This window comes from Thunnus thynnus, chromosome 24 (genome assembly GCF_963924715.1).
Source record: "Thunnus thynnus chromosome 24, fThuThy2.1, whole genome shotgun sequence".
Lineage (NCBI taxonomy): Eukaryota > Metazoa > Chordata > Actinopteri > Scombriformes > Scombridae > Thunnus > Thunnus thynnus.
In genome coordinates this window covers 5295218-5310576 of record NC_089540.1, presented here as the reverse complement: position 1 = coordinate 5310576, position 15359 = coordinate 5295218, and the positions used below count along the sequence as shown (strand labels likewise).

The 15359-nt window shown below is 40.9% G+C and overlaps 1 protein-coding gene across 3 annotated transcripts in view; it reads right to left on the bottom strand.

Annotated features, from left to right (window-relative positions):
- Positions 1–4869: 4869 nt before the first annotated feature.
- Positions 4870–15359, bottom strand: part of zranb3 (zinc finger, RAN-binding domain containing 3) — an 83302-nt gene continuing 72812 nt past the window's right edge. For all 3 annotated transcript variants that reach the window (XM_067583303.1, XM_067583304.1, XM_067583306.1), the window contains exons 19-22: positions 13110–13268; positions 11412–11604; positions 6273–6404; positions 4870–5571 (exon numbers count right to left, since the gene is read on the bottom strand). In XM_067583303.1, the coding sequence (XP_067439404.1) occupies positions 5473–5571; positions 6273–6404; positions 11412–11604; positions 13110–13268 (583 nt within the window). In that variant the 3' untranslated portion in view covers positions 4870–5472. The remainder of the gene's footprint in view (positions 5572–6272; positions 6405–11411; positions 11605–13109; positions 13269–15359) is intronic.

Genomic DNA, 15359 nt, shown 5'->3' with positions numbered 1-15359 from the left:
GGTGACCAAAGGTGCTTACACAGACCTTCCAAGTCCCAGTAATGATGCCCCAGACCTGTCACTCTTGTCACAAGACTGACATGACCTTTTTCTGGCTCGTGCACTGAAGAGGAAGGAGAAAAAAAATAATCCTAATTTCACAGGACGAGGCATGAGAAGTCCTATTTTTGCCCCCCGAATTTGAAAATCTGTCCAGTTTTGCATCAGCGCCCACTGTGAAACTTTCGGAAGCTGTTGATTCAGTTTTCACAAGAGTCAACAAATACTGTTTCCTGTGAAATCTATTGGCGATTAAAGTGATTGCAATTCAGGTTTTAATCTAAACACAAAAGCTAGACCTTGCCATTAAGACCTATGAAATAGAGGCATGCTGAGCAGCGACAGAGCGGCTGAATAGATGTCTGGAAGCAATCTATGAAAGATGGCTGATCAATAGCCGCAAAATGAAATGGGAGATGAAAAGATGTCTTTTAAGGCTCATGAAAAGGGAACTTGTTGGAGGGCGTTTTGTTCAGCTTTCCATTTTTAACCTCAATCATCTGAACACAGAATACATGAAAGGGGGAAACGGTAATGCTGAAGCCTACTGTGGCTTTTATCCTCAAGATGTCAAGTGCTGCCAGGACTCTCATGTGACTTAATGTAATGTTTTAATGCATGAAATATATGTTAAATTGCCACTGTGTACATTTACATCTTGGTTTTAAGTGCTTTTACACAACAGGGCGCCATGTTCATCACTCAACTGTTTTTTTTTCTCTTGCTTTTTTGGTTGATTTGCTGACACAGCCTGCTGTTAAGTGCAAAAAATCTCAATCATTATAAGATAAATGAGATTACAGCAGTCCTACATTGCGTTAGCTAGGTGCCAAAGCCGTGTAAAACGATGTGGTCAGATCCTCACAGGGGCCTTTCCAAACAAAGCCTGATTGTAATGGGCCACAAATTTAGCCCCAGAGAAGCTCTAACATACAAATGAGAGTGAGCCATGGTGAAGACATACATTAATCCTAGCCAGATTGGGGACTGTATGAATTATGCTAAGAACCTTATCTGTTGTTTCCCCTGATCTCCTGCTGGGTGAATTGATTGCGTTTTTGGTCTTAATCCGCAACATGCCATGCATCTTGGGAGACAACCAGGGAGCCATCTTGAATAAATAGAATTTGGACTTGACAAAAGCCACTTCCAGCTGAGCACTGAGAAAGCATCCTTTTAGCACTGCATATCCCCTACCACGCTGGATGACATTAGAAAAATAGCCAGCCGCGGTTTACATGAAATTGTTGTATCGATTTTCTGTTACTCGCTTCAGCTGCAGTTTCTCTTGGAATATCATTTGCGTATATGACAGTCATCAGGATGGATAAGCCCATTTTAGAAAACGCCTTCTGTTGCGGCGGTCCTCAAGAACATCTCTGTGCAACCAGAGAGGGTGTTTTAATGAGATTAATTAGATCGCTTATGAGTGATGGTCCTCCACCAATTACCTGGACCATAATACCGTTTTCTTCCACCCAGGGCGTCGCGCTCTGCCGAGCGGTGCCAGCCTTCTGCGAGCGCAAGGCTGCAGCAGGAAATGATTAATCATCTCATCACCATCCCAAGAGATAATATGACAATAAAGACAAAAGCCTCTCATCGGCTGTGGCTGTTTAAAAGCCAAGAATTGCTTCCTAAATGCCGACGCCGGAGTTCAATTAGACGATATGGGTGCAGCCTTTTTAGAATACAAGCTTTCTCGATGTTGTAACACAACACCGCAGAGGTCTGACTGGAGGTCCATTCCTTTTCTATAATGAGGTTCTGCAGTTCACATTCCGCCAAATGACGGAATATCAGAGCTACTTTGGCAAGACAGAGACGGTGCCGTTCCTATTTTTCATTCCTGAAGGGGAGCAGCGGGGGTACGGCCTCCCTCGTGTCTATTTCCTTTTCCTTGCTGAAGGGCAGGGAGGGTCATAGACACAGAGGGATCACAGCGGAGAGTATGGCAGCCAGGAGTCAAACCACAGCAGGATTCGGCCACGGATTGGAGAGCCGGCGGCTGCACGCAGCGCGCTGTGCAGGCTTTTATTGGCCCTTCTCCATCACACCTGTCACACAAGATTGGGTTTGTAGAAACGCTTCCTTCAGCTGAAAAGGCCAAAGTAGATTATGGGGGCAGGCGAGTTTGAAATGGAATAACCAACAGAATGGCGCCAAATATATATGCCTTGCTGTCTGAATGCAAATCATGATTGAATTATGAATGATTTGTATAGTTTACTGTCAAGTGTTGCCTGGTTGGAACAGTACTTTTCTAACATTTATATGTCACAGACCCCTAAAAAGACACATTTTTTCACCGCCACCTATTGGGAGCTGATAGTGAGAACCTACAATTACAATAATCAGTCTTATACATAATGTAATGACTGTGATTGGAGAAATTCCTATGGAATTGAGTTACAGTGATATTAATCTATTTCTCAATTTGCTGTGGACCCCCTGGAGCCCTGTCAAGGGCCCCTGGAGGTCCTCTGACCTATATTGAGCAACCACGTTGCAGCACTGGTGTTAGCATGCAGAAGGAAGGTTTTTCTCTTCAGATGGTTCTTTTTTGATGTTTGTGATAAGGAGGCATTATTCTATATTATTCACCAAATACCGTGAAAAGACCAAAACAAACATTGTGTTAGTCCATCTAAGTCCTAGTGTTAGCACCATGTTTAAAAACACTGTTTCACATTGTCTTATGTGCAGTAGAAAAAGTACAGGAGTTAATAATAAAAATAAATGATGGCTGAATTCCATTTAGCATTTTATCAGAGCCATTGTTAATGTTATTAGTAACACCTGTGCCTTTCATTTGAGGAATCCAAATGTCTGCTGTGGAAGAGGCATAAAGGAACATGTCACCCAGTGCAACAATGTGGCTCAAAATACATTCTCCAAATTATAATCCTGTGTCCATGTGTTAATTGTTCAGTTGTCTTTTGTTTTTTCTAAAGTATATCAGGGGACATATACATAATTTCATCCAATCAAACATTTGGGGCAACTAGCTAACCCTGCCCACCATACTGCACTTTACCGTTAGCTTGTAAGTCACGTGTCACATTACAGACGCTAAACATGTTCTGTTTCACTGTGTTTTACAGTTTTTGGACAACAATGGAGCTCTATGGCACAGAGGAGTGAGATATATCAGACTTTGGATACACAGATAATACATAGTGGTGTTTTTTCATGGGATTTGTTGACTATACAAATATAGAACACCCACAGACTTATTCTTTAGAGTCCATAAAATGTATATTTTGATATTACAGCTTCACTGCTGTGTGTATTTGCACTGCACTTCTTTTTAATTCTATTTGCTTGGACTTTCTTCAGATGGTGCTACTTTTCTTTTTTTTTTTCTCCATTCTCTTGTCTTTGTCACTATACTGTGATTTTCTAACTATATGTGATTATTTCCGCTAGATATTTGCACAGCTAATTTTGGCCATGTGACGCTCGGTGTACGCCGTGTTGCTATGTAACCTGTTGAAACGTCTGCAGCAGTGGCACCGAGGCAAAGATGTTGATTGCATTTGATGGAAAAAGTGAGTGGGGTTTTGCTCTCATGGAGACTTTTTTTTTAAAAACTAGAAGAGGAAGAGAGGGAGGGAGGGAGGGAGGGGGGTGGGTTTGGACAGAGAGCAAACACGCAAACCTCCGTGGCCGTCCGTCAGTGTTTGAGTCCATCTTTATTACAGTCATCACCTGCGGAGGTAATGTTTTTCCTCTGGGCTGATAGGTTGTCCAACGCAAACAGTGTCACGCGGCTGCAGCGCTGCTCTTTACCCAGCAGACCCTCTGGGAAGAAAATGAGACGTCTTCATCTGGGCGCTGCCTCATTATGGCTCCGTCTGCCAAACACGCACACTTCCTCTCCCTTCCAATGTACACTTTCCTCTGCCAAACACACACACTCTATTTGTGTAACGCACAGAAACACACTCAGCTACTTTTTTTCCTCACTACTTTCCCCTCACTTTCTGTCTCTTGCACACACACACACATGCACACACACACACACACACACACCTTTTGGGTGTAATAAAGCAGCAGATCAGAGTCATTGGCTGCTGACATGGACTGACACTGAAACCTGCTGTTGTTGGAAGGCTGCCTGGGAGATGTTCATTACTCACAAAGCTTGTCGGTTTGGACAGGAGAGGAACAACGGTCTTATTAAGTGGAGACCTGGAGCAGCCGTAGGGGAAATACACACACACCCACGCACACACCCACATGGGCTCTGAGAAAGTTTGAAGCTGTGGCTCCTACCGAGCGCCACGATAGGCTGAGAGGAGTTGGGGCTGCCAGAAAAATTCAAAACTTTCCAGCGACAGCAGAATTTGCTTAGCTGGGAGTTTGACACAGCTGACAGACAGACAAATCGTGACATGACGACACGTGCGACGTCAACGTGGAGCCTCAGCAGGGAGAGGGGAAGTAAAATTCTGCTGCGGAGGAATGTGACGGCCTCATTTTCACAGGAGCCTGCTGGTATTGATTGGAGTTTCTGATGTCTGTCTGGCTCATTGTATAACTCTCACAAGAACAGATTCAATATTCCCGACATTGGTGAACCCGAAGCCTTGTTTCCATAGTAACTCTGCTCTCCGTCTCTCTAAACATAGCCCTCTTGACTGACTTTAGCTCTGTTCAGATCATCAAGCACAGCTGAAGAGGAGGTAGATGCGTGGACATGGACAATAATGTTCCTGACTTGAGGCGATGAAACGATTTGCTAGCTTGTCAGATCAGCCAACGTCTTGGTGTATTTACAGTCCAAACCGTGGTTAAAGCACCAGAACAGAAGAAGACAACATGAAACAAGATGAAAATAGGTTTTTATTTCACTAGAGAACGTCCATTTATCTTCTAAAAAGGAAAGATTTACAAGGCGTCACTTGTTGAGGGCGCCAATGAGGACACTTGGTTGCGTTTTCTGTCGAGTTTTAATCACAAAGCCCCCAATTCATCTCTCACCTGCTACTTTTCACTAAGTTTGCAAAATCTTAAAATAGCAACATCCCTCTAAACAACCTGCTCCATTTCAGCCTCCAGCAAAAAGGGGGCCTTCATAAATCAAAACTACCGCACTCGTGACGGTTCGGGGACGAGTTGGCTGAAATTTGCATTTGATGCAGTCCTCACTGGTTTTTGAGGGGAAATGTTCAGCGTTAGTCAGAGTCCTGAATTCCAACAGGAAGCCGCTGATATCATCGCACAGAAAAGTAGGGATCTTTACAGGATTCAAAGATAAACTGGCCTTTTTATCCTTATCCGTCAGGGTGAATGACATTTAACGCGTCATTGAAGAATCATGATGCATCTTCACCCACCTCGCCAGCCACAGTTCACCTCAGAACATTTTACACCTCTCACAAAACAAGAGCGCCATTTCGAGCGCCGAACCTCCACTAAACCTCCATTTCATTTCTTGACGAAGAATCTGCTGATGTCTGACGCAACCTTGGAGGCTGCAACACTCTTCTTCATCTGGCTCCGTTCTTTGGCTTGCTGAGCCGTCCTCTGTGGAGAAAAATGGAACATGATGTAAGAGGTTAAATCTGCAGTCGGGCGCTGAAGAGAAAAGTGAGATCAATATATTGAGCATCTCTAGATTAAAGTGTCGGAGCGGTGGCATAAACAGTGAGAGGATCCCCTTATCACAACGCGCAGTTCTCCACATCAGTTTATATACCTCGACGTGTAAAGCGTTTTCCTTCCAAACTGACACCCACTCTGACAAAAATGCTGGCTGGCGTGACAGTAAAGCACATTTTGGGTTACAATGAAAGCTGTATTTTATATTGAAACCTCTGCTCTCTAATCGGTTCTGTTTTTTAAGAAGTGAATTGTCTGTGATTATGAAATATTGACTGAAGAAGCTCAAGAAGCCAAATTATTTTTTTTTTCCAAGACAGATATATAGCAACAAATGCTATTTATCAATATGACATACAGCCACATCATGTGATGTTATTACTGGCAATATAGAGCTTTGTGAAGAATGGTATGATCAATGTGTTTGACCATGTATCACATTACTGCCACTTTATATGATCCTCAACATGAGTGATGACTTTCTTTTTATATAGGGATAAAGGAGACATCCGTCCACTGCGCGCCTTAAATGTTAGACAAATTGCTTTTGGCCCTTAAGCCCCTTTTGGCTCTAAAAGCCGGTGTTGTGGTTGCGACGGGTGCAGTGATGCGGGGTGTGCACGTACACTTTTGTGGCAGACAGTGCAGAGTGTCTGCAGGTTGTCCAGAGAGCACTGTCCTCCTCCGCTGTAGACGGGCCGGATGTGGTCGACCTGCCAGAAATCCCCTTCGACCGGAGCGCGGATCATCTCATTCAGCTAGGAACACACACACAGAGACACACACACACAGACAGAAGGAAACAGTGAGCTTCTAAGTATACTGACTAGCCTCGGTTGCTTTCTCATATCGCTTTAAATTGCCAAAAACAAGCCGTGATTGCACTGCCCTCCCAAACCATCCATCTATGCTAAAGTTAATTTTTTGAACTGATGTTATGTCTTTAGTAAAGCCCAGTCTTTCTCAGAGTACTACACTGACCTAAATTGTTATTTCACAGCACGCGCACATGCACACACACACACACACACACACACCAAATCATTCATATTAAACAAATCTTGGCACCGCGGGGGCACTTCTGCGATGTGCTTGACAATAAAAGAAGAAGAAAACAAATATATCTCGAGGAGCAAACATGACAGCAAGGCACATAAATGGCAGAAATCCACAACAGGAAATAATGAAAGCAAACTGCAGAAACAGGCCTCTGTACTAAAATGCCGACATTAATACAAGCCCGTGTGACTGTGAGGATCAGAGCAGGTGATGTAAACAATAGTTGCGACAAAATCAATGACAATGAACTTTGACTTTCTATTATCCATCTGATGCCCTAGGTACAACCGTATAAATCACCAAAATGTTGTCGACCTACATAATGAGAGGCTGTAGGGAAACTAAATCAGTGAGTACTTGTAAGTCTGCCCGACAAAGACAAAGAAATTAGGTTAAAAAAACCGCAGGGAATAACAGGCTACAGAGGGGTACATACTGAATTCCATATTTATGTTTTCAAGCTGTTACTGGCTAACTAGTAACCCCTATTTTCAAGTTTCAACTATATGAATAATACGTTGCGTTGAGATAAAAAAAAAGAAGCTTTTTTGCTTTGTGAAATAGCATTTTTGTATGAGCTCTTCTCGATGGTTTTTAACGGGTAGGAAATGATGTCATACATCTCTATACACCAATCAGGATTTAGCAATATTTGAATCAAAATGTGATGAGTTGGGTTGTTTGCATGTGCTTCCAGGCCAGTGTCACTCAAATCTGGTCAAACCACACTCAGTCCTGATGATTGAGGATTTAATAAATAATACTTACGAATGTTATTTTCCAAAATTAGACTTAAATTTTTTGCTCATTTTGTAATGATTATTTACTGTAATAAAGAAATATTTAAAATTCGAAACTATTTTTGAGAGGCTTTAATGCTTCAGTTTATATAAAAAAAATTGGAAAATGGAGAGCGACAATACCCTGGATAGCCTCTTAGCCGAGCTACTGTATGACAAAGGATAACACTCCAGATTTCACATATTGTTTATCATTCATTATTGCAGACTGCAAAAGCCTGAGTTTCTACCAATTATTTGGTCAAACTGTTGTTATTTATGAATATTAACTGTATGTTTTAATTGTTAGGGGCTGATGCTCTCATCGAACACAAGCTAGTAAATCAAAATTTTAATGCAAGATTAGCAGTCAATCGTAGCTTTTTTTTTTTACTAATTAACCAGATAACGTTGTCGTCAAGGTAAACTTCTGCCTCTTAAGAGTAGTTGGCTGAAAGTGTGTATACAGTAAGCTAGAGACTAGTATCATAAATATTGTGCAAATGTTAGCATTCTAACACGCTGATCTTAGCATTTAGCTCAGCCTCACAGCGCTGCTAGCATGGCTGCTAGCATGGCTGCAGACTCTTAAGTCTTATTTTTATGAGGTCAGTTAGGGCTGCAGCTAATGATTATTTTCCTTATTAATTCATCTGTCAAGTTCTTTTCTTGATTAGTCGATAAAGTTTTCAAAATGTCTATAAAATGCCAGAAAAAAGTGAAAAGTTTAAATTGCTAGTTTTATTTGACCAACAGTCTAAATCCCAAATAATTTCAATGCTATGACACAAAGAAAAGCAACAAAACTTCATATTTGAGAAGGTGGAACCAACATTTTTTTTGTTGTTGCCATATTTGCTTGATAAATGACTTAAGTGATTAACTAGTTATCAAAACAGCTGTCAATTAACTTTCCATTGATGGACTAATTGATTATTGGCCACATGTTTCAGCACTATACCAGTCATGTTAAATTAAATATATTTGAAAAAATAATGACATAAATCATAAATACACCTATCATTCCTAATTCACTAATTAAATCTATAGTCATCACACAGAAGGAGCTGTAAAAGGAAGATGATTTTGAAGCATTGAGATGCAACAGAGACGTCTCTGTTATTTTATATATTGATTTTACACACATTCATATAGAGCTAATGAATTACTAGCTGGACCTTCCCAGGACCTGGATTGCTCCTGTGTATCTCTGCAGGACCAGATTAACTGAGGTCTAGTGCAGCAGAGAGGAAACACTGGGAACACAATTACCTGGAAACTGAACCAGGTCTTGCTCTTGCTTCCAGGCATTGCTGGTGTGCATCTGAACACAATGTTTTACTTTTTTTAAAAAAAGAGAGAAAGAGAAAAGAATAAAGGAAGAAAGAAAGGACTTAAGAGAAGATATGGAGCAAGCAAGTGGAAGAGCAAAAGATGATTGAGAGAATTAGAAACAGAGAAAGAGAAGCCTGATGGGAAGAGTTCAGGACCAAAAATCCATTTTCCTGCTTTGAGTGCTACTCTGCTGACATTAAGGCAGCCAGGAATTGATGGAATTGATCCTAACAGATTTAAAGAACAGGCCCGCTCACATCACACATACACACACATTCAAGTCAATTGAACCTGCTTTCGTGCCAACACCGTGCACCTTACTCCACCAAAAGACCCTACTACTACACACACTACACACACCAAAATCCTGCTCACAGGCACCTAAAGGACATAATACAATCCACACACCAAAATACCAATCCACACACGCCTAAATTCTCATATACACACACTCACTCAGACCAAAATAGACCCTAAGGTACACATAAAGAACCATATACACATGTGTACACACACACACACACACACCAGAACCCCCAGTATGAACCAAAGAATGAGCCTATAATCTCGAGGCTTCTCCACCGCTGCGGCGTCTTATCATGTGGCTGAGTTTGTTTCCTCTAAAGCTCGGTGCATCGATCGGCGCTGATGCTGCTGCCGGCGGTGCTGGGAAGGGAGGGGGGGTGGGAGGTGAGTGTGTGTGTGTGTGTGTGTGTGTGTAGGGGGGGGGGGGGCTGGCTTTGCAGGATAACAGCCAACCAAATCAAACAGGCTTACTGGTCGAGGCCTGGCACTGGGAAAAAAATCAATGGGCCCAGCAATCCATTTACTGGGAGCTGGCCCCTTGGAGTGCAGATCAACCTGTGAGTGTGTGTGTGTGTGTGTGTGCATATGTGCGTAGGTGGGTGGAATGGAGAGTACACAGTGTTTTTATTTTTGCACTTACACAAACGCAAAGCTAAATAGCTGACAAGGAAAGCCATTTTTTTGGTCTCGCATCAGGAAACTAACGCTAATGTGTATATTGTAGCATTTTCAATTCTGTAAGTCTAATGAAGTTTTTATGTGCTGGCAACCTCATTTCCCCTGAACCCCAAGCCTCTAAAATCATCTAAATCACTGAAGACAAGCCCCAACCAACTCAGCTGTACTTGTGTTTAGTGTAAATTACCTAATGTTAGCATGATAACATGCTAAACTAAGATGTAAACATGGTAAACATTAGCATTTAGCTCAAAGCACCGGCGTGCCTAAGTAGAGGCTAAAGGCTGATTTATGGTAGGCTGCTCAACTCTTTTGATAAGTGTTGCTCAACAGAAATTAAAGAGTCGCACAGCGTTTTCAATTTATGCTTGGACAATAGATTTCAGTCATCTCCATGACAACCAGACGCTATCCTCTAGCCAGCTTGTTTAGTTACATTATATCATCCCGAGTGAGGCTAATTAAACAAGGATGTTGCGAGTTATCTAAAGTTACTGACCAAAATATCTATAAGGAATTTCATTGAAAACTACAATAGTCTCCATGGTGACGTTACTATCACTACCCAGTCACATTGCGTGACATAATATGATGGTGTTCCTGACGTAACAAAATTCAGGTGCTCAACATGAGAGGGAAGTGTCAAGCAACACTTTTTTCTGTTCCCTGTGTTTAATCGATTATGGCATCTCACCCCTCTATATGACCGTCTTTGATCTCCGCATTCGAGTGATGCTGTTTGGAACAGCTATAAACACTTTTCGTTTGTGATGTGGTTGGACAACATGTCATAGGAACTATTTTTTCTCTGGTATAAACTGGCCCTTATTCTGTGTCCAAAATCACTATTGACCATATAGTGCATCATCGTTCATGTCCGCCATTTTATTTGAGTATCTGAATTCTGAGTGTTAAATCTGTGCACCATGTAGCACCCTTACAAATTCCAACAATTGCCTAAAAAAGTAGTGTCCATGGCATGTACAGTACTTTCTCCTAATAACCCCACAATGCAATGTGTTGCATTTTACAGATGTGAAAATTACTGTTGTGTGATTTAAGTGTCAGTGATGACACAAGTGTTCACTGTAGAGTCAACTGAGTGTCTATTATAAAAGGAGTAGTTCTGGTTGTTATCTGTTAGGAGGGAAAATAAATTAATTTAAACAGATATAAACAGTGATGATGGGATAAAACTTATCCTTCATGGATTTCAAACTGACACTTCACTTTTTTTTGCTATGTCAGTAAGTCATAACCTTCTTTTATAGTCTGGCCACTAAGGTAAATGTTTTTCCTGTGGTAAGCGTTAATGATGATTTGGCTACTTTTTTGTTTGACTGTTAATTAGCAGCCAATGGTAGATTGATGTTGCCTGTAAGTTTATTACCAGCTTTGTGAGGGAACTAGAAAGTTATGGCACATCAGCCCACTCAGTTGAAGTTGTTGCTTTTAATGCTGCTTATTATGTAAACAGGACTAACAATAACTGCTGCAGACTCCATCACTACAGAAAAATATATATTGTTAGATCCGGCTTCCACTGAAATATCTGTAAGAAAAAAAAAAAAGTTAAAAACATTGGCCTCCTCTGCTCTGGTGTCCGACCTGTTTGAGTGACAGCTGGGCGAGCCAAGTGTTCTCCAGCATCTCCTTGCGCTGGGAGGGCGGGGCGTCACGGACCTTCAGGAAGAGGTCGTGGGCGTGGAGGCCACAGTGCTGACAGATACCCTGCTCCGCCTCCAGCACCCGAGAGCGCATGTACGACTGGCTGGAGCGCAACTGAAACTCCTCCTGGCACCTATGGGTGGGAGAACATGGAAATATCTGGTTTGGAATCTATTAATCTTACAGATTTACATTTAACCCTTGTGCTTCACTTGCACTCGTTAAGGGACAAAAAACTTCCATAAAAATATTGTATATTAATATTATTTTCCACTTTCACGGAGTTAAATCTTTTAACCAACAGTCCTGATCATAACTACCAAATATTCATTCATTTTTACAATTTCACAGGGGGGGGATTGAAAGCCTGATATAATAGAATGCATGTTTATATGCTGTAATGAGATCAAAGGATCTGAGGGTCTTTTGTGGCTTATTATTAGACTTATTATAGGAGCTGAGGAACCTCCAAAATTAAAAAAAAAGTCCACACCCTTGTCAAAATGCACACTGTATGGGGTTTTAAAACATTAACAGCTGAAATAATTTTAATAAGTAGCATCAGTTGTATTCATGTCATTAAAAACTATTAGATGACGAGATCAAAAGTGCTGTCATGCATCATTTGTAAGCAGGATTACGGATGAGCTGTGTGAGAAATTCCAAGGTTTAATTCTGCTTTCTTTCTTTTAGCTACTAGATGAAGGTTATCAACTTTTTTTCTTCTGTAGTTCTTATTCTGCTGAAAGGAAAATAGACATCATTTATGGAAAATCACAGTGCTGAAGTTTGATAACATCCAGGTATAGAGGAGTGAAGTATCTCACCTTGACTGAATGACCTTAATTTGTCTCTTGAAAACCACTTGTGGAAATTGAATTTCTACCCTTAAATGGGCAGGAAGACTAAAGGGATGCACAGAGGCAGCATGATTTTTCGGTTACAAGAATTTAGTTGTTTCATTCAGAGCGACCGTGTGTATGAGCGGGAAATTGTGCAGCGTCTTGCTCAAGGACAGCAAGCCATTGCAGAGACGGAATCAGCATTTTTCCTCTTTCCATTGAAAATATTCTTTATATTTGTGTTCAAATGCGGCAAATTGAGGATCTTGAAACAACTCTGATAGGAAACGATAAATGCTGCTGTTTAAATATGGGAATAACATTGTATTTTAGCCATCAGCAAACAGTATTCTCTCTACAAAGCAAATCAAGTAAAGCAACAAGGTGAAGTCTGTAGAGTTATTTGTAGTTTGTTTTGCACAAAACCTCAAAATTCTGCCTCTTAGAGCTCTGAGTATAATTTAATTATAGGTGCCAGATGGGTGGGCTTTGGCACAGAGGACAACCAGTACTGGGAAGTTTAAGCAAGCACAATTACACAAACTATTTCAAACATGCTTTTCTCTCAGTGACATCTTACTGAAGACTGCCTTCATTGTCCCAGTACAGTAAACCCCTCATCTGGTGCTCCAAGCAGGGAATACGGAGTAACTTCTATACTTTTTTTTAAATAACCTTTCAAGCGATATTTACAAGAACTTGGAAATGTCAAATTTATCCCTGTCTATCATCATTCCTGTGTATTTGAAGCTGCAGAAGCTCCTATATAAACCATATATGTTTAATGTCACTAAACCTGTGGCTGCAGAATCGGGTGTCCCAGGCCCCACCGGTGGTAGAGCAGGCCTGCTGGCAGGACAGACACAGAGGGACACCCCGACTGTCCACTGCTTGCAGGTAGCCAGACTCTGATGATCGCTGCTCCTCCACTGTCTCACAGGGCTGCTTGTCCTGCCTGCAGACACACAGATAGAGAGACAAACTGATTACATTTAGAAACTGAAACAAGGGGTTCTTTGGCTGTTTATATCTTGACCTTTAACCTTGAATTCAGACCGACAGTATACCAATGTTTAGTGAGGTTGTCCCATTGGTTACCTTACCCAAAATCTTACAAGACAGTTGGATCCTAAATCATCTGGGTGTTTGATAGATATTGTAAATTCATATACGATGATGTTTGCATGTGAGATGTGAAATGGGGGTTGCAGTTTAGGTTGAAACACTTCAAGCAGTTGAAGTGTCAGCACTGAAAGGGTTTGAAGTGTTGACTGAATAATATAGAATTGTATAAAATTATAGAATTGATTAAATTCACAAATTGTAGCACCAGGGTTATCTTGAGTTTTCATATATTTTAGGAGACACACAGTTTAAAAGATGAGAGCATTTAACAGGCAGGAAAGGTGTAATGAGTTTTATGGGAAATGTAGGATCCAGTGTTTTTGAAGCTTGAGTCATACCATGCACTAAAAGTTCGGATATCTCATCCTCTGCTGCTTTGATTTTGACCATTATTTTTTAAAAATCCGTCTCTTACAAGTCCCCCTACTTTATCAAAGTGCAATAATAGATAACTGGAGTAGCCCTTTAGAAAGACAAACCCTAATGGTGAAATTAGTGCTGGACATTGAGACGTACATCATCCCGAATTTATCAAAACAGGTACACATGGAGGATGTGTTGAGTTTGTATTTACATCAATCATCATCAGAAAATTTAAAAGAGAGCGGATGAGAAAACAAGGAGACATCTTGGTAAAAGATGATAAAATATACTTGTGAAACAGGATAAATTAGCTACAAAAGCCTGTTCCAAATAAAGGTTCAGTTCACTATTTGAGAATACCATGCAAACAAATGAGAACTAGCAGGGATACATTTCCTAGCAAGAATGCAGTATTCAGAATCATTTTTAATGTCAGAGGTGTCAAATTTAAAATGCAGTCTCTGGATGAAATCTATTTTTTTTTTAAATTAAGTTACCACCTAAGAGTTGTAGACTAGCTGTGACTGATTTTTAGCCCTTTGTGCACAAAACCTGAAAGAGAAGTTACCTTGACCGATGTAAGAAACATCAATCTGTAAGCCAACAGCCTGATTCAATGTAGAGCTCAGTTCTTTCAACATCAGCACAACAGCAAACACAATCCTACATATATTCATTCATTCAAAAAAAAAAAAAGTGCTTTCTTTGTGTGCTGCAGATGCAGAACTGATGGACATATGGATGGTGTGTGTGTGTGTGAAATGTGTACATACTGTGTGTATATATACATGATGGTGATGTAGCTGTGGAAAATGTCATCTGTGTGTATGTGCGTGCCTGTCCTTTTGGCAGAGGACAGCGAGTTTGGGCGTTTGCCATGTTGTCCCAGCAGGGTGCTAGAGCCACAGTGGAAGGGACAGATGGACTAAATTCTCTTTCCCCATGGTTTACAATTCACACAGACAGAGAGGAACAAAGAGCCAGAGAGACAGAGCACTACAGAGAGAGATTTAATCATTGAAATGCAGAAGAAACCCCTTTAAAAAAAAAAAAGGAACCTTGCTGCTTCAAAGTTGAGAAGATACCAAAAAATTGGAAGTACCAAGAGACAAATGCTGTGCCAGCACGGTCTAGTGGATGAAAGAGAGACAGAAATAGACTTTTTACTGGCGTGCCCAAACTGAGAAAGGTGAAAACATGGTACTTTGGAAAAAAAATGTAACCCAGAAATATAAAAATGCAATCAATCGAAGAAAGCTAGAAGTTTAAAAAATGTGTTTCTATTTCAATAATGTGATTTAAAAGAAATTAATCTATGTACTTTACATTTAGCTTCAAAGTAATTAAAATTCATATATGCATAAAGAAAGTGAGCATGTTGGTAGCTCTACATCGCAGCATGAGGTAACTCTCTGAAAAGTCATATTTGAAACCCCAGAAATCACGCAACATGCCTTCAGCAAACGGCGCACAGCCTGCTAGTGTTTACAACCCCGCTGATCTCTGATGCTTTATACCAAAGGAAACCAAAGGCACGCGAGAGGATTAAGATCTGACG